Source organism: Rhea pennata, chromosome 1 (genome assembly GCF_028389875.1).
Source record: "Rhea pennata isolate bPtePen1 chromosome 1, bPtePen1.pri, whole genome shotgun sequence".
Lineage (NCBI taxonomy): Eukaryota > Metazoa > Chordata > Aves > Rheiformes > Rheidae > Rhea > Rhea pennata.
The window spans coordinates 87,945,245-87,972,487 of NC_084663.1; the positions used below are offsets into that span (position 1 = coordinate 87,945,245).

Below are 27,243 nucleotides of genomic sequence, written 5' to 3' on the forward strand. Positions count from 1 at the left end.
CTGGGATGGCTGCAGGACAGGAACTATACACCCCTCAGAACCTGCTGAGGGGACCCTCTGAGGGCAGCAGGCCCCAGCGTACAGGCACCAGCTGCAGACATGGGAAGAGTCTGCGTTGCGCCTCGAGCCCACACACCAGAGTCCGCGACAAAAACCTCTGGTTACCTCCTTCTTCATTGGCTCCCACTGAAAATGCAGAAGCCAGCGGGCTCTCACTGGCCTCAGCTGTCCAGTGGTGCCTGCCCCAGCAAGTGCTACAGGAAAGGAGCAAGTACTGTCCTCCCTTCCAGTCCTGCCTCAGTTACTGCAGCATCCCTTCATGCTTGCTATGGGATCCAGCTCTTCTTTCCCCTGGGGCTGCTGAGCATGGAAGCAGGTTTGTTCCCAATGGCATCGGTAGCCTGGTGCCTTCGGCCAGCCAAGCAGCTCAAGACACCCCATGCCTCCCCTCAGGGCTCAGAACACTGGAATCTTGTCCCTGCGCACCGTGTCCAGGTCATCGTCCAGGGTTAGCAGGACCTGAGAAGGAGGAAACCACAAGGTGGCACAATCAGCCCTCACTGGGAGACCTGTGACTGGGGAGCACAACAGCTCCTGATGATAGCCATCACAGCAAGGCTCCACTTGGGGCATGTCTCTACCATGTACAGGAACACCCCCACCTCCACAAGTCACTCTGGCAGCACAGAGCGACTGAGATGCTCCAAGAACCTGAGCAAGCAACCCAACCTGGGCCAGCTCTGATTACCACGCAAACCCTAGTGTAAGCTGGACCCTCATCACTGCCCCAAAACACTGGTCTGTTCTCCCATCTCAGGGGACACCTCCACCTTTAGCATCACACAGGCCACCAGGCCTGAAAAAAGGGGACCAAGTAGAGGACACCATGAGTCAACTACTGCAATCAAGCAAAGCCCAGGAGTGAGCTGAGCTCCACACCAGCAACCCCACTGTCCAGGAAGAAGGGAGTCCTCCCCCAAAATGAGGAGCTGAGAGCTCCTCACAAACCTGTAAGAGGGTTTTTCAGACCAGCAGCCTCTGTTTTCCCCACAAATGCTGCATGACCCTCAGCCCCAGAAGAGATTTGAAGCCAGGAGATCCAGAGAAGAACAAGCCAAACCAGAAAGTCTAATCCCTGCTCCCAGCAATCACCACAAGGGTGATCTTGAGAGAGAGAGCAGAGAAGAGGAGCTGGGGCACTTTTGTGGGATCCTGGGGCTGCCTCATCTTTATGCAGACAAGGAAGGACAAGGAGGAAGAGAGGGTGATGCCATACAGCAGAGTGAGAGGGGCATGGAGCAGGACTTACCAGAAAGGAGAAGAACAAGGCAGCGGCAGAGAGGAAGTGCCAGACATCATGGTCATCAAAGAAGCCCAGCAGGATGCACGGCCGGTTCTTTTCTCGAGACTCTGCCGGAGTCTCCTGGGACAGAGAGTAGAGGATCAGGCCCAATATTCTCTCACACAGGGCCATATCAGGCCCTCTGGAGAATGCCTCATCTTAACGCTCCCTAGGGAAGCCAGGATAGAGCACTGTGCTAGCAAGCCATGAGGTGAAGATAAAGCAGTAACTCGGTGCAGCGCTTCGGACCTGGAAATTGATCTAGGATCACAAGCCATGGCCAGGGGAAACCCTCTGGTCTTTGTATGAGGAATTCTGTGCAGCCCAAGCTGCTCAACCTTGCCCGGACACCCCTGCATCAAGCCTCTCAGTTCCAAAGACAAATGCCACATCTTGTTAAAAGGCATCCAGTCTGGATTTAAGAGCCTTTCTGATCACAGAGAGCCCTTGCACCTCTAGGCAGGTTATTTCCTAGCTAGCTTCCCTCCTCAGGGAAGAACCTGCCAGCCAGAGCTCGTCAGGATTTGCCCAGTTTCATCTTTCAGATCCCCAGCTCTTCCACCACCCCCTAGCAAGTGCTTGGGACCAGTCACCACAGGATCAACTGGGCCATATCTTTTCTCCAGGGCTGCATGCATACAGTCATTTTTGGCTCACTACAGCTTCCTGTGTTTCCCTTCCAATTTGCTGAAGGAGTTGAAGGCTTTTAGTTTTACTCTAAGTGGCCCCAGACTCTTTCATAGAAGGTGTCTTTTTTTGTGAAGAGGAATAGTAGGGTGGCAACAAGTTAGGGAAGGGAGGATGGTGAGACAGACAGGCAGGCTGACAGTGAAAGGTGAATGCGAGTTACCTCCCAGCTGCTGAGGTTCTGGAAGAAGAAGTAGAGGGCAGCTGCCCACATCACTGCCGTAGCCACGATGCAGAACAGGGGGATGGGCAGGAGCTTCTCCGAGCTGCGGAGCTGCAGAGAGGGACGCAGCCTCGCAGCGGGCCCAGAGCCATGCACTGGGCCAGCGGGGATCATCTGGGAGCTGGCTGCACCCAAAGGGCTGCAGGCACAGACAGAGCTCCTGGGCACTGCCTGCCCCACAGGGACATAACCCATACACCTCTGAGATGCACTGTGCACGCAGCACCCCATCCTCACACACGGGGCCAGCCTCAGCAACTCCCATGGACCTGGCACAGGCTGTTTCACACCTCCCTGCCAGCAGCTCCGGGAAACCATAGGGACCACAGCTCAGGTGTTTTCCCAAGTGCAGGGCATGGAGCCTGGACGTAGCCCTGACATCTCTGTTCCCAGCACGAGAGTTGGGCCCTCCAGAGCACTTCCCAAGAAGAAAGAGAAGCAGGGAGCCCAGAAAAGGGATCTCTGCCCAGCGGGGCTGGCTCTCTGCAGGGCCAGCACAGGTGTCCCTGCCTCAGCTTTCCTGAACTGGGCTTTGGAAAGCAACAGCTGTCTCAAAGCAGGGGCTGAGGAGCTGGTCCCGCAGAGCCACAGAGGAATTAACAGTTTCCTTGGGCCAAACACCACTACAAAAACTCTGGCAATAGCTGCTCTCTGGGACAGTTACTCTCATGAGCCACATCATGGCACCAATGCTTTTTAAAATCCATGTGGGTACTGGCATGGCCGCTGTACTGGCAGCCTTCAACCCAATACTTGTACCTCATCCTGCGCTCAAGTCCCCCACTCCATGGTTCTGCAGGAGCCCAGACCACAGCCAGGTACAGCAAGGCCCATCCCTTCCCCTTTGGGCAGCTGTGGAGATAGGCACCTTTACCTTCATGATGATGTAAAAAGCTAGATACAGCAACAGGTTACAGATGAAGATTCCCAGTATATAGGAGGCGAAGTCTCTGGGTCGATACACTAGTCCAAAGATAGCACTGAGCAGAGAAAGGGAGGAATAGAGATGAACCAGCTTCTTTCATAGCGGCACTGGGTGGGTCCCCAAACCCATCACTGCCCGCTGCCCTTCCCAGGCTACAGGGCACTGCAACACTGCCACAGCCTCCCAATTCCCTGGAGAAAACATGCTATATGCCTTTGCTTTCTTTGCTGGGAAACAAAGCAGAGTAGACTCAACCATGCTCAGCCCCTACAAGCAACATGACCGCAGAGGAAAGGGCAGAAGCTCTGGGTTGCTTCCACCCGTGGCCAAACACATGTGTCTCTGTAGGGCTTGGCTGCAGATCTGGATATTTAGCAGAAGACATGTTACTGAAAAACAGCTTTAATGAAAAGCAAGGGCTTGGGACAATGATTTCATCCAAGAGCTGGTCCTTCCAGCTATGCTGTTACTGCTGAGCCAAACACTGACCGCCTGACTAATGAGCATCTCTGTCAAGTCACCTTGGCCGTGCTGGAGACCTCCCAACTACGTGGTAAGTAAGTGTGCAGCATAACACAACCCTGAGGTTCCAGTCTGGCTCTGAATGAGCTAGCTCAGATACATGAAGTCATGAGACAGCACCATTCCATGGATCTGCCTACTGACTCTGCTCATTGGATCCATCTCTTTGCCTGCAGGCATGTTTTGGCACAAGCACGGAAGGGTTGTGGCAGACTCCGCTGCATTTCCCCATCACCTCAGGCCACCCTCATGTCAGCACTGAGTCCTGCACAATGACAGGTTTGTGCATGTACAAGTACATAAGACACATACACCCAACACTTACAAGGACCAGTTGACCAGGTTTCCAACAATAAGCAGCACCATCCTGTCCTGAGGAGGAAAAAAAACCCACACTGATTATATGAAAGCAGAAGGAAATACAAAAGGCCTTTGCCTCAGAAATTCAAGATACCAGTGTCTGATGATTTGGATTCTAGTTCCTGCAAATGCATATGCATATGGCTTTCAAATCTGCTCTGTGGGAGCATTTATCAGATGGACATTGCTCTGACACTCAGATTTGAGGAGAGAATTGCAAGGAGACTAAGCATCTAAAGACAACAAGCCCAGCACTTAAGAATTACTCTCAGGATGTTCACTTGTCTGTGATTCCTTTGATTAACTTTCCACTGTTTCCAAGTTAAGAGTTTCCCCTCCTATTACATAGGACAGTTACCACAGAGGAAGGATATGCTTGAAAGAGGAAGTAGTGGAAGGTTTGGATAGCACTGCACATATATCCACAAAGCAAGGAGTCCTTTTTCCAGCAATCTCACCATTAGCTAAGAAAGCACTGTAACTGTGGCAGGCAGAAGGGATACATATGTAGGGAATGTACATTTTCTGCTTATAACTGCTTTCATGACATAGCTATTTCAGGCCAACCAGGCTTATTTTATGCTTGAGAGCACCGAGTTTGCTTGCAAAATTCAGTCTGGCACTTATTTAGAGATGAGGGAATTAAAAGAGATGATTAATGAGACAGATGCTCACAGATACGAAGCTCACTTGCCTTCAAGCTCCAGTTTGTGCTCTGTACCAAATAGAAAGAAGTGAATGGGACATAAGGTAACAGCCACTGTTTCTTACTTGTTTGCCATCTGCCCTGAAGTGCTGTAGGAACATCAATAGCTGTGGCTTTAGCCCCAGAGCCATAACAGACAGTTGCTGCCCAGAGCCTTATGCCAGTCCCATTGAACTGGCATCTCCAGAAAGCAAGAGCAAAGGCAAATCCTATTACATCTGTAGCACCTTCGCTCTGATGTCTGTTCACTAAGTCTTGGAACAGGGGAGGCCTGGTCAGGGTAAACAGTTCCCCTAGAGATCTACATCCACCCATACATTTTGGGAAAGAAAAGAAAACTGTTTTTCAAACAGTTACAACCCCTTCCTCTGCACATCACCTAATAAGCGAGTGACTGGTGAGGGAGATGCCAAGATGAGAGGAAAGCCTACCATGTACATTGGTCGACTGCACTGCTGGATACAGTCTGTGTATAGCACCATCGCTGCTCGGCGAAATATACCCAAGTCTGCAAGAGAAAGAGGATAGAAAGACAATGCAGCCATCAGAGCGAGCTCCAAATTGTCAAATGTGGAGGGAAAAAAAAGTGGGCACTTGCTGGCTGGCAGAGAACCCAGCCTGCAGAGGAGCAGGGTAGTGCACGGGTTCATTTCTGGCCCTTGGGAAGCAGTCTGTACTGAGCAGTAGGGTAGCCACTACGATTGGGATACGGATGACATTTGGCCAGGATGACAAGTTAAAAAGGCCATCGCCCCTTCACACTGATATGGCCCAGGATTCAAACAGGCTGTCTGTATGTGCAAACAGGTTGGCTCTGCAGTCACTTCTCTGGAGGAGAAGCATGTGTAGCAAGGGGAAAAATGCCTTTCATGGAACAAGCTGCCACAGAATAGGAACACGGCAGATCCTTTTCCCTCAGAGTTGTCAGAGGGGCCTGGAGCATGCAGCATGCATTCAAGATACTCCTGCGCACAAAGTCATTCCAGAGGCTTCATTGGAGAGCCAGCAGTGGCAGGGAGGAGAGGTAGACGCGCATACCCACACCCCCACACACCCTTCTTCAGACACAAACGTGGAGCTAAGAAGGCTCACAGTGCAGGAGAGCTCTGATCTTGGCACTAGATCATCCTCCTCCTGTCAAGGAAGAAGGATAAGCCTTACTGCTGGCAAACTGACTTCACTCCTCAAGAGCCAGCCGCTGAGGGCACGCAGGGCTGCCTCCCACCACACATTCATGCAGCTCTGACTGCCACATCACTGCTCAGTTACTTCCCCAGAGAAGAATGGGAGCTGCTGCCAGTTACCTGAGTCAGGGGCATCTGAAGCAGATGGGAGCAGAAGAGGAAGGAGAAAAACATTTGTAAGCAGCACACAAGAGCTAGGTTCTCCAGCAGACCCCTCACCCCATGATGGAGTTTATGTAGCTTGCTCTTGTGAGCACAATGCAAGGGAGAGCTGTGGCTATGTGGCACGTTCCTTAAAAGGGAGCTCACCTCTTCCAGCTCCATGGGACAGCTTGGTCCTGCCAACTCCCACAGATCTGCAGAGCAGCAGCACAAAGACTTTGGAGGCCAGAAAGAGCCTCAGATGAGGGAGAGAATGAGCTAACCCAGAACACAAGCGCAGGCCATAAGACTGGGCTCACATAGGCACCAAATGCTGCAGGAGTCACTTATGCAGGTGAGAAGAGAAGGTGCCGGGACACCCCAGAGCAACACAGTTCAAATAGCACTTACCAATCTTGAAGCGGCCCATGTAGTAGATCTGAGTGCTGAGAGCCAGAGAGGCAAGAACATGGATCATTGAGAAAATGACCCAAAACCACATGTCATTTTTCCCAAATACCTGAAAGCAAAAACATATGAAGAGTAAATTGAGCCCTGCTATCAGTTGGCCAGTCCTTTTTTCCCCTTTCACATCACCATGGGGCATCAGAAATCCTCACTAAACATAGAGATAAAACCCCCAAATTCTTCAAACTGAAAACAGATCTGTAAGTGCAGACAGAGCCCAGAAAAGCAATAGGAGCTCAGCACTTCTGGAGAAGAAATCATTCTTCAGAGACCAAGAGGTCAGCAGCCCACAGACCCCATCTCCAGGGAGGAATCCATACCACTCCAAGGACTGCCAGACAGATGACCACAGCAAACGAGGCATAGGCAGAGTAGGCACTGGCATTGATGTCTGGGTGGCGGGTCTGGTAGAGCTTGAGCATGCACAGTCCTGCAATCATGTACATGAAGGAGGTGTCTGTAGAGGAAGCACAACAGAGACAGTGAAGATACAGACTACCAGCAGACTGAAGCTGCTGCAAACTGCCTATAAAGGAGAAACATGGCAGCGGGGCCAAACCCAAAGCTAGCAGACGTGAAGCCCCGATGCTACATGACATTGAACACCATCTTCTGTACTGCCATCATGCAGTGAATCTACCATGTTCTAGGACAACAAAGAATGGGGCTCATAAGATAAGCATCTGGTATAGGCCAGCACAGGAACAGGCAGGGAAGGCAGAGAGGCTCCCATAGAGTTTCCAGTGCAGCAGAGAACAGAGCACTGAGGGCTCCAGCACTATGTCATTCCATCCATGCATTTTCCATCTTCAAACTCTAAGCAGCAGAAGTGAAGGAAGCCCCAGGCAGTAGCACACTGCTGGAGTCCCCAGAGCCCCGGAGAGGAGGCTGAAGTGTAGTAGCCCTGGATTTCCAAAGCCATACACCTCCTGACTGAGCCCTGAAACAGCCAAATTCCAAGGAAGTTTTGCACAGATGGAAGGATGGGAAATAACAGCAATTCAGCAGGAGAGAGAGCACTGCCAATCCTGCCTCCAGCTGAAAAGGAGAAAGGCAACTCAGCTTACCAAACTGGAAATTGGAGTAATTTGGGCAGACGTGGTAACACGCACTGAGCACCCCTTCCATCATCAGCGCAATGCCCATAGCATAAAAGAGACCAAAATGCTTTGGGATTCCATAGTCCTGGAAGAGAACAGAGCTGCACAATACAGTATCCTCACCATGCCAATCACAAGCAAGTTTCCATTCTCCTTTGCTTCCTTCCCGCTACCCCCACACATGTCCTCCATCCACCAGTGCAGCACAGGATGCTGTGTGCAGCTGTATGCTCTGCATTTAGCCACCCTGCACAGCCAGCTGAATCCACAGGGAGCAAAACCAAAATAACTACACAGAAGCTTCCAGTCTGGAGACCTCTGTGTCCTGGAACTGACATCTTGAGACCAAAAATCTCACTGTCCTGCCCATTGTGTGGTGCTATATCCTGCACAAAATAGAGCACTGTATAGATCCAGAACAGTGGCCTTGTTATTATGGGCAATAGGAGTTTAAGGGCACCTGAGGAACAGAGCCCATAAGCCCAGGTGAAAAGGCATCTCCACCTTATCTCTGGCTCAGATCTCACCTGAAAGTACATAAACAGCAGACCATAAAAACTGGCCTAGGATCTTTACTTGCTATCAAGCCAGAGAGAACAAGGCTGTCTCCAGGAATCACCAGCATCACTGCTGACTGGGCTGCAGGCTTCCTGCAGTCTTTCCTACAACGTACTGAAAAGCCTGCAGAGGCTCTGGCTATAGCAGGCTTTCATTCAGAGCCCCAGGACACCCAAATTCCTCTGGGTTATTGTAGGCTGCTCTAAACCCTCTTGCTAAGGAGGGGGCAAAAAATGAACTCTGGAGCGTACAAGACAAGGGGAGGAGGGGGAAGAAAAGGGTAAGGAAACAAAACAAAAACAAAAAACAACCTACACACAAACTCCAGCATGAACAAAAGCATCTTGGTACACTTCTACTGTCCAAAAAAAAGAGGTCACAGCATCACAGCAACACCCCATTCCCTAGAGGCAAAAGAGCAGGATATCAGCTCCCAGGCTGTGCTTTTCACAAGCTTCATTATAAACCTAGGTCCAGCTCTTTGTTTGCAGGAGCCTTCTCCCACCTGCTCTAGGAAGCAGATGCTTCTCCCTACAACTTGTCCCATGACATAAGAAAGCAAGACGGGTATCCAGACATGCTTCCAGCCAGCTCACCTGGTCTAATTCCTCCCCCAACAATCACTGGAGAAAAGGCCACAGCCCTAGGAATCATTCCTGTGCTAACCTCTGTACCTGCAAGCCAAAACGAAGTCACCACAGCAGCATGGACATACTGGAAACAAAGTGCTGAGGTGCACAATACCACAAACATCCCACCTCCACCTTCTTGCAGGTGAAGGAGGAAGACTCAATCCTCCATCAAGGAAGGCAAATGGAAACTCACTGTGCAGCTCACTCTCTGTTTAGCTTTCCAATTCTCCCTAACCTTCCTTCCTCCACTAGGTCCCATGCAACCATGTTCCTTACCAAGGTATAAATGTCTTTCATCTCCATGGCCCGACGGTGGAGGATATCTCTGCGCAACACAATCAGGAGGAAGAGAAAGCCCAGCAGCGTGTGGCCCACGTTGCTGAGGATGTTGTTGAAGGCACTGCAGGAAATGAGAAGGTTTAAGACGAGGAGAGCACAGCACCTGGAGGCTGAACTCCAGGCCACAAACTGTCTGCTCTCCTTCTCTCACTATCCTGCACCTTGGCAGTTGCCCAACACCTCCTAGTTTTACATGCTGCATGACAATTTAAGGTTGAGTAGCTCAGTCCTTTCAGTGCAGCATTTCTGTTCTAATATGGGAACGTAGAGAGCCTACAGTTAAGAATCTTGCAAGGAAAGCATTTAAATCCACTGAGCCAGGTGAACTAAACATCTTTGCAAAGCTGCTGCTCCTTGAATGCTCACAAACATGTTCAGAATAGCCCAGGAGCAATCTACATTGCTTCCCAGTAGATTTGCTGGGGGAATCCTGGTACTACATGTTCCAGGGTATCTGTACCTCACTGCAACAGAAAGACATAGCTGAGCTAAGCAGAAAGCTCAGAGACTCTGCTGTGAGCCCTAAACTCACTATGGTCTTATCAGCATGGATGCTGTAAGCCTGGCAAGGACAAAATCTTGACCTGGGCACAGCACAAACACGTAGGATACAAGGCAATATCACAGTGACCACAGTGCTCACTCACCTCAGCACTCCAAGGGGATGAGCGCACAAGAAGTTGTAGTAGCAGATGTCCTGATTGCCTGTCACATTCACTACCTGGGAAAAAAGGAGGCAGGAGACCCGATGTTAGCACTTCCTCCCTGTTCTGAGGGGTTTGCTCTGTGCATCAGCATGCATGCAAGGTATAAATGCCATACTGTGTATATGGCACTCACGAGTTGAAGCTCTGTAACACTACACTGCAAATGGCTTTTTACAACCCACTACAGCTCAGAGACCACAGTCCTGAAAAGTAGCAAAACCTCTGAGAGCAGCCCACAGGTGCTTTGGACAGGACCAGGGTGAGCCGCTATCAGCCAAGCCCTTGACTGATCTGAATTCCAGCTGGTCTTTTTTGTTCTCTTTGTCTAGTTTAAGTGCTTGAGGCAGAGCAGGGACTGAGTGCCAACATTTTTGAAGAAAGTAGCTGTGTAAAGGTCTTCTTTGCCTCAAAGACGCATTTCAGAGACTAGGACACAGCCTAACTCAAGCACCAGCACAGAGGAGTAGCAGCATTTACAAATGAAGCTTTTATGGGGGCAAGAGGTTGATACAAGCCACAAACCTTAAAGTAGCTTGTGGGTCTCTGAATAGCAGCACGATAAGGGGGAAAGCATGGGGGAGGGGAAAAAATCACTCAGATCACAGAAAATCTGGTAGACAAGTGAAAAAAGTACAGTTCAGAAATAACAAGTTATTCCTCCTGCCTCTAAAGCGAAACAGGCCCCAAATGAGACAGAGGGGTAGGAAGACAGGTGAACTCCTCACTTTCCAGGTAGAAATGGCAGAATAACTGCAAGCTCAGCACGCCAGGCCAGCAGCAGTGCTCAGCACCCAGTGCAGAGCAGCTGAAGTAAATTGCTCCTCAGACATCAAGTGGGATTCCTGAGTGACCCCATTTTGCTGCAACTGTCCTTGCACCATGCAGCCACAGAGCAGGTTTAAAGGCAAGAAGACCCAAGCTAAGGGACAGCCATGCAGAGGCCAACGCACCGTCTGGTAGGTGATGACGAGCTGGATTACCGGCAGGGCATAAAACACCGCAATAGTGATGATGTTCCTGCAAGGAGGAGGCAGCAGCAGCAGTTACACACACCAGCACAACCACCACACGCTCAACACAGAGCCCAACAGTGCTCGTGGAGCTTGCACATACACCCTAGTGCCTAAGGGCACAGATCTTTCTCTCCCAGCAAACCTGCCAGTCAGAGCTTTATGCCAGCTCAGTTATGATCTTCTGAAGCAGAAGAGCAAACACGTTAATGCTGTCCAACAGGAGGCAAGTGCTAAGGGCACAAGAAAAGCCAGCACGTGGATAAGCACATGCTTATATGTTTAAATGCCAATTCCACCTTCCCCAGTATGTTCCAGTGCACTGCCTGTTACTTTACTTTAGAGACATTACGTAAACCAGTATCTATCTACAGACCTATGTGCACTGGTCCCCAAATATCGTCACTTGAAGTATGTGAGATCTGCAGCTAATTGTTGGAACAGGGTCACAGTGAGTAACAGGATGGCTCAAAGAATATCCTCAAGCCTAAAGCATGGCTCAGAAGAAGAACATGTAGACACAGATGGAGAATCTATAACCAAAAATTGAATACTGAACTGGGGCTTTTCCAGGTTATTTTCTCCTTACCAGAAATAAATTTTGTATTTTTTGCTGACAATCCTTCGGTCCTTCCTGGACAAGTCTGACAAATAGAGGAACACCTAAAGCATTAGTGGGATGGGAAAGAGAGAAGGAAGGAACAAAAATACTAATGAGGAAGACAAGCCTGTAGAAAATCTTCATGCATTTAGACAACATGCAGTCTGGACAGTTTTTACACAGTAGTATAAAAAAATGCTCATTGTGTCCCTTGATTCTACGGAGAGCAAGTTTTACAAAATCCTCTAATAAGTTCCAGGAGTGGCTCTGTTCTCTTACCCACAACAAGCAGTGTGGGTTGACAGAAGAAGTCAGTTTGAGATATGCAAACTTAAATCACAGAACTTGCGTCAGTTGTTTGATTCCTGTGCATTGACCGGAGCATGCTATTCCTGCTAGTTAACTATTAACCATTGTACATTATTTTCCCCTCATGCTATCCTATCACCTTGATGTTTCTGGGATACTCTGGGCTTCCTTCCTCTTTCCTGATAGTTCCCAACACACTTCTGGTTTTCCATACTAAATCACCCATTTTAGTAGTGCACTCAGCACATCAGGAAGACTTTCTAGACTGTGGAAGATTTCTAAAAATACATTCATCTTTGTTAGATGAAATCCACCAAGGAAGGAAGCAGAATCTTCGCCCTGGCAAGTGACTTTTGTGCTGGTCCTGGTCTAGCTGTGTCCGTGGCCCAGCATCATGGCCATGGCTGCAATGGCAGCGGTACCTTAGTGCGGATGACGTTCTTATCGCTTTCAATTTCTGGCATGGTATCAAAGTCGCTCTCCTCCTCAACAGAGCTGTCAGTGTCAGAACCAGCTTGTGGCCCTCGCTCAGGGGAAGACAACGGCCGTCCACCACTGGAGCTCGATTCATCTGGAGCCGGGGTGGGGGGGGGGGAGAAGGAACTGGTCAAAGACTAAATCCTCCTATGGACAGCAACATGGAAACAGCCCAGATATCAGCAGCTCTCTGCTGGGAGAAGTGGACAAGGCCATTTCAGGGAACAAACTCATCTCATGATCACAGCATTCCCAAAAGCCTCAAGGGCCAATTAAAAGCACTTTTAAAGCCTTTCTTTTCTTTCCTTTCCCATCTCACTGCTGACCCCCTTGCCCAGCATTCTCTTTGTCCCTGCTTTTATTCTACTGCTTTTTATCTCTGTAATATTTTCTGCTCTTTATTAGCCTAGACTCTGAATTCTGGAAGTCCCACACAAGCCAGAAAGCTCTAGCGAAAACAGCAGGCAGTGTAGGAGTCGGAAAGAGGCCATCCTAGTCTTTAATTTTTGTGAATAATCTTTTCTAAAAATCTGAAACAGACAAAAAGGAAGAAAGTTGAGCTTGCAAAGCAGACAGGCCATCAGCTTTCCTCCCATTGCGTGCACAGTACTGGTCACCCGTGGGCCACTGGTTGTGATTGCCTGTAATCTCCCTATTGGCTTGTCAAGTCCCCTGCCAGCTTGCTGCCCAACCATTTGAGCAGAACATGTAAGTCTCATCTTCCAAATGCTTTTAAAGCGTACTCTTGAAAAAAGCCTGGAGTCCTCAACTCTGCTCCAGGACCTAATTCCTCCTGAATTTTCCCAGAGCTCATGAAGCCTCAGTTCTGGATTTCTCCACCAGATATTCAGAGGTACTACATCCTGACAGTCCAAAAACAGGGTGACATCTGAGGAGTCAGGATATCTTTACAGCAAACACACCCTGAACAGGGACTAAAAGTTACACAGAGCTACTACTCTCATATTTGAGCAACTGTCTCACACTACCCTCTGCGCTGACCTGTGCCACATTACTCACATACCCTGGGTCCCCATTCTGCCAGACCCAAGGGTTATGCCCCAAGAAGTCCACAGCATTGAGCCGTTTAGCATCTGTCCTTCCACAGGAGCAACAACACTTGCAAGGAGACTATGAAATACTTTGGCAAAGGAAGAAATTTCCCATCTTCTCAGGATGGCAGCATTTTAGGGAGTTTTGTTTCCTCTGCTGCCCAGGGCACAGTTTATCTGCTGACAGTGTGACATTATCACTCACCTAATGAAACCTCCAGACAGAAAGAACCTCTGTCTTTGTCCTGCCTTGGGCATACAATCTTTTAGCCTGCCAGAGAAGGACATGCCTTGGTCTAAAGATGGGCTTGATGAGCTAATAACAGACTCCTGGAAGCTTGGTTGGAAGGGACACTTGGCAATCTAGTTCAACCTCCTGCTGGAAGCAGGACTCTTATCAGATGACTGCGGCTTTGTTTAGCTGAGACTTGAACATCTCCAAGGACGGACTCCCTGGGCACCTCTTCCAGAGACATGCCACCTTTGCGGTGCAGAATTTTCTTTATTTGCAACCTGAATTTCCCAAGCTACAGTTCCTTTTAGAGTAGTTGTAACCTGTTGTTAGATCAGCTTGTATCTTCAGTCCCTTCAGGCCATAAAGCACTAAATCTGGGCCTGATCCTGTCTCTAGAACCCCCACTTCTACCCCTAGGTGTGGAAGATACTGTACCAATAGCACCATAGCTGCTTCCCTCGGGAGTACTGGCTGTGATAGGGTGTGAAGATGGCATAATCCCAGATCCTGCAATGGAAACAGACCTGTAAGAGCCAGTTAGTCTGATGTCAGTGAGAAACAGATCGAGGTGAATGCAAACAGCTCAAAGAGCAGCCAGGCTTGGGAGAAGCAGCATTTCCCCAAGCAGATGGCACCCTACCTCCCTCTAGAGCATACTGCAAAGCATTTCCCTCCTGCACAATATAAGGCAAAAATCATTCCTTTAGTGTCCCCACGCAGGCTGCCACTTTGACTCATAAGAGCATAACTTCAGCATCCAGCAAAGATCATTCCACAGGGCTGCAAGACTTAACTCCAGGATGAGTTTCATAATATTTGGAGCACCCATATGAATTTCTAGTTCTCCTCCTCCTCCTCATCCTCTAAGACAGGATCCAGTCACCTGTCATGACCTCCCTGAAATTATTTCTGGAAAAGTCACAGGCAGGTGGTCAAACACCCAAATCCCCAAAAGGGAGAGAGCGAGACCAGTGGGAGCAACACCGTGTCTGTCACAGTAGGAAACTGCAAGATAGGCTCAGTGCTCTTAAGGCTTCGCCCTTGTCACAACATCATGCGGGGTCAGTCTGCAGCAGAGGGGCACAGAGCAGGCTGAATATATGCAACCTCATGGAAGTCCAACTGTCAATCAATACTTAAAGCCACTCAGCCTTACTGCAGCCTGATAATTCCCTCCATCTTTCCAAGCTCCTCTTCTGGCTTCCCAGCACCTGACCCATCGCAAAGAAAAGGGCATAGATAGATCTTGCTATGTATGCTGTATGGGACAGACCTATACAGCAAGGACATTTGACACTTTAAGCTCAGTTTACTCTCCCCTCCGACATATTCACTGTGCTTGCTGGGCTGTGGGCTGGGACCTCGTGTCCTCTGCTGCAGCTTTCTTTAACCTCCCAGTCCAGCTGTCTGAACGAACAGATGGGCAACAAAGAGCTCAGAGGAGCACTTGAAATGGAAAACACTGCATGGATCGAACGCCCGAGGGAAGGCTCCCCCCACGAGAGATCGCATCAGCTCTGAGCCAGCACTAGCAGCGTGGTCGCTCCAGTCTGCTGCGGGGACAAGCCATTTGGTAGGTACTGGCCTGCACTTCAGCTCTGATCCACCTTCTGCTCACCTGCAATGCAATGCTCCCTCTCTCATGGTTGAGTTTTTCCTGCTGCTTTAAAGGCATTTGGAAATCATGATCACTGGGAAGAGGGCAAAAGAAGCATTTCCTCACGCTCACAGCACTGAGGCACACACTGTCATGTGACATGTCTTCTTTCTCTCCCAAGCAACCAAGCAGTTGCTACAAAAGAGAGATTTAAATCTAGACAAAGTAAACATGCGAGGGAGATTTAAATGTTCTGCACTGGCTAACAGCCACCTCAGACTCCAACTCACCCACTAATTTCAGTCCCACTTCCCAGTGCATGGGTGAGTCAGCAAAGTAAACGCTTGGCTATGCGGTGAACAAGGTGTGGTTCCTCCAGCTGTTCTCTCCTTTGGATAATTATGATGTGAAATGGGAGGTGTCCCCCAGAGAAGGAAGGGGGGGGGGAAGAAAAAAAGAAAACCAGGATGTAGTATGGGTGATGGGAGCAACAGGGCACACAGCACTCAAAGCACATTTGGAGATCATAGGCAGAAACAGATTCCTAGGCACCTCTGTCCATTCCTTTTTGGCAGGGCAGGGGAAAGAAAAGGGGAGTAAAAGGGAAGATGAGAACCAGTTTTACTTCAGAGGAAGAGAAATTCCAGTGGGTGGGAAGAAGAGAAAGAAATGAGAAAGCCAATGTACACTGGGTGATCTGGAGGACAGGGAAGACACAAGTTATCACCTTTTAGACATCAAATCCACTCTCAGGAAGCACACCAGAGCAAGAAACAGCATGTGGGCAGGAAGGGACAGGGCTGCGACAGATAGACAAGTAGTGCTGAGGACGTGAAGCTGAACTTGAATACAAGGGAGAGGCTAGGTCATAAGAGGTTCAGGTGCTTATTTGGGAGGAAACTCATAGCAGGTGAAGAAACTGCATTTCTCTGTCCTTTTATTGGGATGTTATCTTGTGACTCTCCCTTGCCAGGAATCCCGCCTCCTACCCTCGAGGTCTGGGCTCAGCACAGCATTTCCACCCTGCAGCTTCTCTGCTACTTGCAGCACTTCCATCCTCCAGCTACAGCACCAGGAGTGCTTCCCTTGAACTTCTGGTCTCAGAGGCAGCCTCATCATGCTGCTGAGACATGCCCCTTGGGTTTACACAGTGACCCTTTGGCATCAGCTCGAGCTCTTCCAGGGCCTTGGCCCAATCCCTTCAGCTCCCCCCCCCCCCAAAGTGTACAGGTCCTTCCTATTTCCACTGCTGTCTCCAGTGTCCCAAGTCCTGCTGTTGTCTCACAGATGGAGCCATCTCTGACAACTCAGCATCAGAGTATTTTAAACATACTTTACAATTTCCTGCTTGCTTGTTTGTAAAGGAAACCCTTTCAAACATATATGGGTCTTGCACAGCACACAGTAATGCACGTGTGGATTTCAGTCTGCCTTAAAAAGCCACTCTGAGAAGCCATCGGCCCTAGTCATTTGACAGAAGTACTAACCCAGACAGTGCCAGGTTAGATTGAAGTTCCAGGGCTGATGCTTTAAGCTGAGTTCAGTTATGTTAGCATCCTTATCTAGTGATAAGTAGTAGGCAGGGGAGATTGAAGAAGCTGTGACCAAAAAAAAAAAAAAAAATCAAAAAAAAAAAAAAATTTCTTTCAAGCTTTTCTTGCTGCCAAAACATAACTTCTCCTCTGCCCTCAGGAGAGAAGTACAAATGATGATGCTTCTCATCCTCAGACCAATGCTTTGAACTAGTTTTCAGGCTCTAAATATTCAAACAAAATAAAAGAATCAGCCTCCCCACTTCCCCAGGAAGCAGAAACCCCAACACCATCCACATGCCAAAATTTCTATCTTTCACTGGTAAATTTTCAGATGCAATTATGTTTTTGTAACACAAAGCTGCAGAACATTGAAACATGGTGCAGCATAAAGTAAATGAAATCCAGTATCAAAGTAAATAAGACAAACAGCGCTACTTTATTAATCATTCATTCACTTTGTTCTCTGAAACTCCCCACTAAAGACAAATTCAAATTTGATTTAAATTTAAGAAATAAAACAAAGAAACAACCAAAACCAAAGAGAGACCCCATGTTTAAACTAGGCAGGGGAAATTTTAAAGCATAAAAGGCTAGCAGAAACTTGAAGTTCCTTGTTTAGAAAGCAACAGATCTGGCAGCAAGAACATCAGTCTGTAATCAAGTCTTGCCAAGACCTGTCTTTCCTCCACCCCCCCAAAAGTCAGCTCTTCAGAGTAGAGGTCAGGACCAGGTTCGGGGGAGCCTGCTCCAAACTCCCTCTCTGATGAAGGGCAGAGAGGAGGCTCTAGCATTTTTCACTAGTGCCAGAGACCACGCGGTACATGTACAAGGAAAGATGAAGGCACAGAAGGTACTTGACAGATGGCCTGTCCCTTGCTCGGCCTGGAAGCCATGCTGTTCACTTAAAGCTGTAACACAATAATAATAAAAAAAAAATAACAGTAATAAAAACACCCCAATCTTACCATCATCAGGACTGTATCTGCCAGCTGAAGCTTTCCTCCGAACCCTGAAAAGGAACAGACAGCTCTCATAAGATACCTAACAAATCCTACCACTTGCCAGCCATGAAAGAGGCATCTAGGATAACAATAGGCCAATATAGTGCAAATCATAAAACAAAAAATAAATAAAAAACAAGACAAACAAAATTCTGTTGCAACTTGGCATGGCTCAGATATGATTGCTTGCGTCCACCTCTCCAATTTCCAAAGCAGCAGAAGCTGCTTTTTTCCTCACTGTCCATCAAAGTAAAAGCAGTGACATGACACATCAAATACTGCTCAACATGCTGGGAAAGACTCTCAAACTGTCTTCCCACATCTGACTGCCCCACTCTGGGAACTGCATACATGAAAGTCCATGGAAGGGACAGGAGAGGCTAGAGCTATGTGTCAGTGTGATATTCAAGAAGTCTATATTGCCTCCTTCAATGCAGGTGCCAAGCTGGGAAGGGTAAAAAGAAAAAAACAAGCTTGTACACTCAGAGGAAAAAAGAAAGAAAAGAAAAAAATCCAAATAAGCAAACAAACAAAAAACCCCTTCCCCACACTTATGTCATTTTCAATGAAGTGTTTCAAAGAAATGCTGATGTACTGAAGTGTCCTGAAGTTAAACTATGTATCAGTCTCTCAAGCCGCCAAGAATTCTTTGCCAAGTTCAGTCTTAAAAGTTGGTTGATAAATGTTGGTTAGTACACACAAAACCAACCCACTATTTGCTGAAAGTTCTCCATGGGTCTAGATTAGGACCGTCTCAGCTCATGTCAGCCTTTGCCCTGGAGGCCAAGGAAGGCTGTAGAGGGAAACGTCTGCTTCCTGAGCCTCCACACTTTCAGACGAAGGATGTACTTTAACCAGAGTCACTGCCTATACAGTCAGCAATGATTAATCCCTAGAAACTCCACCTTCCCCATCCCCTTAGAAGCACTGGCTTGCTGCCCCACTGAGACTCATTGCTTGCTAGTGGTTACCTGCCCCGTGGAGACAACTCTTAGCTTCCCATTGGGCTGCTGTCCCTCTTCTGCCCCTCTAGTCATGCTCTTTCTCAAGAGGGCTTAGGCCACTTCCAGTGTCAAAGAGGGGACCCTGGGACAGGTGGGAAGAGCTACATTCTTTCTCCAAGAGCAACCTGTTATGGTAACTGGGCCCAGGTTCACCTTCAGACTCCAAGGCCCTGTTCCACACAGTACTTGGTCTAGCACTTCAGGAGTGCCTTTGTTTCCCAGTGCCCTGGCATCCTGTATTCCAGACTGGCCCCATCACAATTCTCACCTACCACCCTGTATCTCTATATAGGAAAACTCACAGACTATGGATACTATAAAAAATTAGACGGAAAAGCCCTGGTTTCTCATCAGTGCCATGATCCCTTTCAGGGACCAAAAGAAAAAAAAAGAAAAAAAAAACCACCAAAAAACTGTTTACTGGCTGATCCTGCACAGAGGTCTCTGCAGAAGAGCTTACTGAACAGCTGGAATTGTTTGGCCTACTTGGTTCAGATGCTTGCTGTCACCCAGCTGGATGCACTGCAGGGTGAGGCATTTCAGATGACTAAGAGAAACAAACATTGCATAGTTGTTCTCATAAAAACTCTCGACTCACCTGATGTAGTGAACGAAAGCAACAACCACTGAGCCCAGGTAAAAGGAGAGGAAGCTCAGGAAGCTGAAGAACATGGCCTGCACATAAACAGACTCTGGAGAAAGAATACAGCAGTCAGTTCACGGAAAAGGGGCAGGCTCTCAAAGCCACCTCTCCCATTTGCTCTTTGCAGCACCGTTTGGTGACAACCCCCTGTCCCAAACTACCTGCCAGGCCCATCCACTTTATCCACCAGGAGTTATTAGAACCTGTTGCAAAGGCTCTCATTATCTCTTTGCCTCCAGTACTGGCTGGTGTGCCAGTGATACCCCCCCACACATAGCACCTCCTGGAAGGTACCAGGGTACAGTTTCAGTTCCTCTGCTGCTGCTTTCTGCACCATCCCTTCATGGGACTGACTCCTCAGCCATACTGTCCTGCATAGAAGCACCAAGTTCCCCCCAAATGCTGCACTTCTTGGTGAAGAGACACTAACTTTTAATAGAGGGCACAATTGTCACTTGAAGGTTCTTTGTTCGTTGGAGGTTCCAGGTACGGTTGCCATTTCCTGTCAGATGCAAAGTATACAGCAATTGTAAAAAACAAACATTAGTGATCTCTGGTCCTGTCCTCAGTTCTCTCTGCACCTGCATTTGCAAAAATACCAAGATCTGGCTTTTTACTATAACCTCCCTGTAGCTTTGCTCTAAAACTTTCCCAAACTTGCCAATATAGAGCTTTTTCCATGTTGTTCTTGCTCTAGCCACAACATATTTTCAGACTAGAAACATCCTGATTGAGTCTTCCACATACTGCTCAAGTTTGTATGTCTGAATGCAAAATACATCGTTTTCCAGTCCCCAGAAGGGCAGTTTCTCCTCCTGCAGATATTAAGTCACCATCTTTGTCTTCTTCCTTCAGCAAAAACTCAGCTTCCCTTCCTGCTTGTATGAGATGCCATGCTACCTGGCTGTTAGGTTTCAGCACTGCTCAATACACTTTGCCAGTACAGCTCTGCAGACCATGATAGGACAAGAGAAATACCAGAATGTGACACAAATTAGTGGAGGATGGGAACCCAGTAAATCTTTTGGTTGCAATCTCATTTCTTCTACAGAGAAGCCACTGGCAGCAAGGATATGGATGTCCCTGATCTGAAGTGAGCTCTTGTGTTATGTGGGGACAGCTGCATCCCCACTCCAGTTTCAGCCATCATAGGAATAGTGGAGCCCCTTTCTGGCCACTACCCAGGAGTTAGAGACACATGCTTTCTAGCCTGGGAAGGCACTGGAATCAGTCTCTTGTAAAATTATGCTAACAAATTTCCCCCTCCCCCAAGTCTAGAGCTTTTTTAGATCCCAAGATAACAGTGGGAGAAAGTGCTCTCTGCAGAAACTGCTATTTGTGCCTCCATCCAGGCAGGATATTACAGCCTGGGGGATGGGGGTCAACAACAGGAGACCGTAACCAGCACTGCTTGAATGTCTCCAGTATCACCCAACACATAGATGATTCCTCACAAGAGCACATAACCCCGGCCAGTTGGGTTCTGGGCTACGCAGCTGCTTCCTGGATAGCTATGAATATGGGTATAGATATAGATACAGATAAACTTGTTAACCTATCAAACACAATATCAAATTGGTATTTCAGCCTTCCTTGTGATTACCTGAAGGAAATTGAGTTGTATGACTATCTAATGTCATCCAACAGGAAGGCCACCTATGATTCCCACTGTTCCATCACCTAGATGCAAAAACCAAGCCTGTCCCCTAACGAAACTTACCACGGAGAGAGGAAGGCACAGAACCTCCACAGGCATAGTCCTCCGGCTTGATGACAAACACAACAAAGAACTGCTCACCTGGGAAGTCTTTCTTCTGTATGGGAGAATGGAAAAAGATGGAACCCATGAGAAGCAAAGGAGCCTTGCCCTCTACACAAGATAGAGGCGATGCTCCAAAGGGCCAGAGATCAGGTTTTAATTGCTACATAGGCACCAGCCCTACATAAGCTTGCCTGTTTTGGACATAGCTTTGCTTCTGGGTACACTCCCCATATCCTTGCTGATACTAAACTGACCAAGCTCACCTGCATTCAGTACAAGTAGCACCCCAGTACAAGTAAACCAACATTAAAATAAAAATAAAGTATTAAATTACAAACCATCTGCCTAAACTTTGCACATTAAAAGGTTCTACTGCCACCAGTCAGGGGTAGAAGAGCCAAGGTCTGAACACAAGACACCTGGCAATGAAGGCTGCAGCCACTGTGATCCAGAGCCCCCGTATCCAAGATATGACACATCTATTTAAGTAAAGGTAAGCAAGGTTTTGTAGTCAAGGTAACCTAAGTGGAAGAAGAGCTATCAGCTGATCTAATAAAAGTAAAGGCCCTTTCTGGAGGCTCACAGCCAGGAACCAGAATCTACAAAAGAGCAATAGAACAAGTCACCACTGAGAAACACTGGGACAGAAATCAGCATCTCACCTGCACCGTTATAGCTGCCTGCTTTGTCATGGACTGGTAAACACCGTTGAATTCCACATTATGATCCAGATCATATACAGGGCACTAAAAGAGATGCACGTAAGGATCAAACAAGGCACAAAATCCAAACCAATTTTGTAGGGAGCCACCAAGGAGAACAGATAGTGCAAAGCAGCACAGAAAAGCCCAGCTTGGGGTCACTAAGGGAAGAAAAGAACCAGGACTCATGCAAAACCTAGAAATACCATTTTAAAGACACGAATTGTGATCTGTACTCATTCATTTCATCTCCCTTGCAAGAGGCCTGCAGTTTAATCTTAGATGAGGAGTCAGTCAGATCAATCACTCTGCCATTCCCACAGAGCAGTGTATACATTCAGCCCTACCCCTGGCTATGCTGTATGCTTTGTGGTCTATGCTGTGTGTCAAGTGTTTGCCATCATTTTATTCATTCCCACTACAGATCTTAGTTCTGTTCTGATAGGTTGAAAAGTGCCTGACACAATTTCCCCTTCTGCCCTTCTACCACTTCAAACAGCAGGATTTGATGTTACTCATTTCCTTCTGCACCCTTGTTATTAAAGGCCACAGCAAGGATTTCACAGGCAGCAGCTACAGCATCTTCCACCTCTGTCTCCAGCTTGCTGCTCTCATACTAGAGGTCTCTGTATTATTCTGTGAGGTGGAAAATGAGGAATAATGGGGACTGTTTCCCAGTTGTGAGCTACAATCAACCTTTCTCACAGGGGGCAGCCATTCTCCCCTTCCCAAGAAAAGGCACCAGCAATTGTGAAGAGAGGAAAGAGAAGACTGAAATGAAAAGGAGGAAAAGCTCATGTTTAGAAATCAGATCTTCCCCTTTTTGCCTTGAGCCAGGGTGAGAATTAAGGGAACAGCCCCATCCCCTCTGTCTGTTGCGAGCTTCCCATCTGCCCCCCAAGGAGAGAGCAACCCATGTCACAAGACAGCTAGGTGTCAAACATGAACAAGTGAACACGATCATAAATCCCCTACCGATACGCTGGGCAAGATCAGCTTGCTCGCTCACTTGCAACAAAAAAATCTCTAGATGACCTGCTTGGACTCAGCATCTGTCTTTCCCTCCTTCCCACAGGACTTTCATTCCTTCTTTAAGTCCCCCCTTCCTTGCTACCATGGTAGGGTGAAGGCCTTCCTAGGTTACTTTCTGCTGGGGCACAGAGCTCTTGCAGGAGGACAGAGCCCCAGCAGGCAGCCAGGTCCTTGCCCTCCATCCCTTAGACTTACCACAATATCCTGGACAGAGACAACTGAGCAGGGGTAGACTGCATCAGATACCACTTTGATGATGACAGAATCCACATCTTGAGGGAACTTGTACAGAAAATACTAAGGAGAGAGCAGGGTACTGAGAGTTATGGTCAAGAATGCTCCCTGCCATTGGCTTCAGAGACTCCCCAAACACAGCCCCATATCTAATCTAGGCTTTGGGGTTGGAATTGGAGGGCTTTCAGAGACTCAGATTTCAAATATTAAGGCTTTACACTACAAGAGAGGAGATCAAAAAGATAGAGACAAGTCTCATCCCCACACAGATAACCTCTAACATGCAAGTTGCAGCATATCTCCTGCTCCTCTTAAGCTTTTTTCCACCTGATCAAGTTAAAGTGAACTCACTTTTATAGTCTACTCCAATTTAAGTTGCAATGAGGAATTTCCTAATGTTTGCACACTGCTGGCTATATTTCTATATATGGAACATACGGGCTATCATGGAGCACATCACAGATAGGTTTGCTCAGAGCAACAGTGAAAAGCATTAGGTCGAAGAGTCAAACTCTGTACGAAGTTATATAAACACCTAATACTGTTGTAGGATTTTGGGGAGAGGCTCTTTCAAGACTCTTCTTTCAGCTTTGAAAATAGTCCAGCTATTTCTCTGAAAGAGAGTTTGGGAGACAGCGATGCCTGCCGATATCCTTACTTCTCTTGGTGGGGGCGGGGGGAGGCAGGCCCAGTCTGTGGATCAGGAAAAACTCTTCCCTGTCCCAGCAAGGGCCTTTTCAGGTAGAGGATGGCAGAAGGAATATCACTACTTGCATATTTTCTGGTAGAAGTTTAATGCACTGGCTTTGAAATGGAAGCCATTTGCTGAAGTGAGCAGGTTGCCTGCGCCTGCCTCTCCAAGCAGCTTGCCGCAAGGGCTGTCCAGTCTGGCCACTTCAAACTGCTCGGAGCTGCTGCACCCCACAGAGCATGGACACCCCACAGGGAACAAGAGAAGCACTCTGAGCTACCTCAGCTCCCACTCCTGAAGAGATGTTCCCAGCTGGCAATCTCCCTTTAGGCCACATCTGCCTCAATGAAGAGCAAGGGTCAGGCATTTCTGATCTTTGTGCCCTCACCCCTTCCCATGAATTAGATCCCCACATTAGAAGGATGAAGATCAGTCAAAAATCACTCAGGCTTTTCCCAAGTTTGGCAGTTTCTATTAAAAAAAACCATCTATTTCCACCATCCCCTTCCAACTTTGTGATCAGGGAGCACTGGCTTTGATAATAAACACTCAACCTGAAAGCTCATCAAGCTGGTTTCTTCAACAGAACACTTTTTATCCTAGCCATACACTGGGTCCAGTGATCCGAGTTCTCCAGTTACCCAGGTGCACTACCCTTGAAAAGCTTTATGTCTTTAAGGAAATCACCCACAAGGGCTCTTCTACAGTGTTTATCAAACCTATACTAAAGTACAGAATTAACATAAGGGACATGGAGACCTACAGCTCCCTCACGCACAGTCATCAAGTGGTATAAACACATCAAGACAATACTCCTGACCTTTATGAGCATATTTAATTTCTTCTGCCACCCTCAGGTGTGAGCTGGATTCTGGGTGACAATTCCTTCAGTTGTTACACTTTTCTTGGTCTTAGAGTTATTCTAACACTGATCTAGATTTTGAAGAGGCTTCCCCCCCCCTTCCCTTTTTCTCTCCTCTCCAGACTGCTTAATACTTTATTTGAATTACAAAAAGCCCAGCACTATACCAATTAAGATACACTAATTTTGCACTCTGTACATCTGGCCTATAATTAAAAGTCAGCAGTCTCATTTTACTAATTATGACAAAGACTGAAGTCAAAGCTAATTCCTGGCCAAATCCTCAGCATTCTACACCAAAAATGAAAAGATCCTAATTAAGGAAGATTTATAAAGAACCCTTTGCAAACAACCACCACTACTCCATATACTCCTATCATATAAAATACATAAGATATTTGACAGCAGAATGTTAGCTAGAATGACTGGTAATATAGGGAAGCCTAAAATTAAGTGGTGTTACTAACAGTGATTATAATAATAAAAACAACGACTGCCGGGCAGCCTGATTAAATTACATACTTTCCCAGTTCTATGGTCTCCTGTGCCACTTTAGCTAGTGCCGATGGCATTTCCATTCAAGAGAGGACTTGTAATATCTACAATAGATGTTTTGTATATGGGTGTTCTCTACTAAACTAAAACTACGACAAGACATACAAACAACGGCATGCAGGACTCCTTACCTGGGGCTGTGAAGGGCTGGCAGTGAAGTTAAAGGCTTTGTTTGTCCTAGAAAAGAAGTTTCAGCATGATGAAGTCTCCCTAAAACTTTCAGTTTTGGGATACACACAGGGTACCTTCAGATTAAGCAACAGAAAAATTAAATAATCTCAGGACATTTTCTGAGAGGGAAAGAATAGCTAGATGAGCCTAAACCTTGTATAACAGATATACAAAGCAATTAGATTTGCATTCACCCATCCCAGCTTACTCAAGTTGGAAATTTTCGAGCCTGGTGACTAGCAGCTCATATGCAATATCAAACGGTGCCATGGAAGCGACATCCACAAATATAATCTGGTCAGAGAGTCCTGTCTCAGGTGTTGGCTCAGAAGGGCAGAGGGTCCGACTCACTTCTTGGTAATTGTAGGTCCTCTGATAGCTACAACAGGTGGGGGCAGGAGGGAAGGGAAAGATGGACAGAAGAGAGAGCCAGCAGTTAAGAAAGGTTGTTCTGTAGGTCAAGGGAAGACCTGATTTTTACCCTGCTTGCACATGAGAAGCTACAATCATGCCGTCTTCCGAGCTCACACTCTACTCCCCTGTTGCTTCTTGTGGTCTACACATGGGACTGCCAGGTCTCAACATTTTGCCTCCTTCCAGACTGCCCATGCCATCTGCAAATCTAGTGCATCTGCGATTTGCTGATGTCAGAGAGGGCAACAACAGCCCAGAAGAGCAGCTGCTGTACCAATCACCTGCATCACACAAGACACTGCAAGGTATCTGCTACCCAGCTCCAGAATTTCAGTCACAGGGGGAAGCTTCAAACCACATTTTTCATGTTTTAAGGTACCTGCCAAGTCTCAGTACTTCCAGCCTTCCTAGCTCCGGGGTTGGTGAAGCTACACAGCAGCATCATTCTCAAAAGATCAAAACAGATTACAAGATCTCTTCTAATTGCTGGTTCAAACCCTGCTTCAAACTAAATGACAGGAAGTACTTGCACACACCATAAGCAAGGCCAGTAATGCCATTTGATAGACTCACTGCCTAGTGACACTGTTAGATCCACTGTGGACAAGCCTCCTTGTGCTCTGTGTACATATTTGAGAAACACCAACAAATGAGAACAGGATGACAAATAAGATGTTACCTACCAAATCCAGATCCTCCTACGTTCAGCTGAGTGATCAAGCATGCTTTGCAACCAAACCCTGTAGCCTACACAAGTGGCAAGACCTAGCACCGGAGAAAAGCTGATGCTGGACACAATTGGAAGACCAGTGTGTTATGGGGAAGAAACTCCCGTACTTACAGGCCTCGAAAAATTAGCGGAACCTGCCATGACAGCACCCCCTTCTGCTGGCGAACTACAAACAAAACGGGATACTGGAGATTCTCGGAGCTGCTGTTCACATACACTCGCACTGCATCTACCTGTGAAAACAGAGTACAGATAGGTGTTAGTAGAAGATGAAAAAGGAAACTGCTCCAAACCTAGCCGTGAGAAGCCCATTCCCTTCACTAGTCTGATGTAGATCCTGGAAATAGCCACAGGATAAGCAGAGTTTGTCATCAAACTGGTTATCATTATCCAGAGTGCACTTGTAGAAGCTCCTAGCTGCTGCTGCTCTAATCCAGTCACAGCCCTGCCCCCATTCCAGGGCTGGCTGTCAGATGAGACACAGTGGACAAGCACAGCAGATAGAAGACAAAGTTTATTAGCTTACTTACCCAATGAGTAGCAACCCAAATTACTTGTAGTGTTTTGTTACAATCTAAAACAACAGCAACACCACCGACAACAAAAATAACCCAGACACACACCCAAGGCTGCAGCTAAGAAGTTTCTTGCTTGTGCTCTTCTGTTGCCCGCTCAAAATTAATAGTACAAGAAAGTCAAAGATGATTGAAAAAGGCAATAATGCTTAGGGATG

The 27,243-nt window shown here is 47.5% G+C and overlaps 1 protein-coding gene across 1 annotated transcript; it reads right to left on the bottom strand.

Moving 5' to 3' along the window:
* Positions 1 to 456: 456 nt before the first annotated feature.
* SIDT1 (SID1 transmembrane family member 1) lies at positions 457 to 25,651 on the bottom strand. Its single transcript, XM_062571576.1, has 24 exons — positions 25,575 to 25,651; positions 25,327 to 25,372; positions 23,049 to 23,150; positions 21,783 to 21,866; positions 21,079 to 21,172; positions 19,789 to 19,860; positions 19,314 to 19,407; positions 17,676 to 17,719; positions 14,014 to 14,085; positions 12,237 to 12,385; positions 11,494 to 11,567; positions 10,845 to 10,911; positions 9,835 to 9,908; positions 9,125 to 9,248; positions 7,626 to 7,743; positions 6,879 to 7,015; positions 6,502 to 6,610; positions 6,070 to 6,084; positions 5,197 to 5,273; positions 4,025 to 4,071; positions 3,127 to 3,232; positions 2,193 to 2,303; positions 1,310 to 1,423; positions 457 to 519 (listed from the first exon to the last, which is right to left on the bottom strand). The coding sequence occupies exons 1-24, from the start codon at positions 25,634 to 25,636 to the stop codon at positions 457 to 459; spliced, it is 2,055 nt and encodes a 684-aa protein (XP_062427560.1). The 5' UTR covers positions 25,637 to 25,651.
* Positions 25,652 to 27,243: the final 1,592 nt, after the last annotated feature.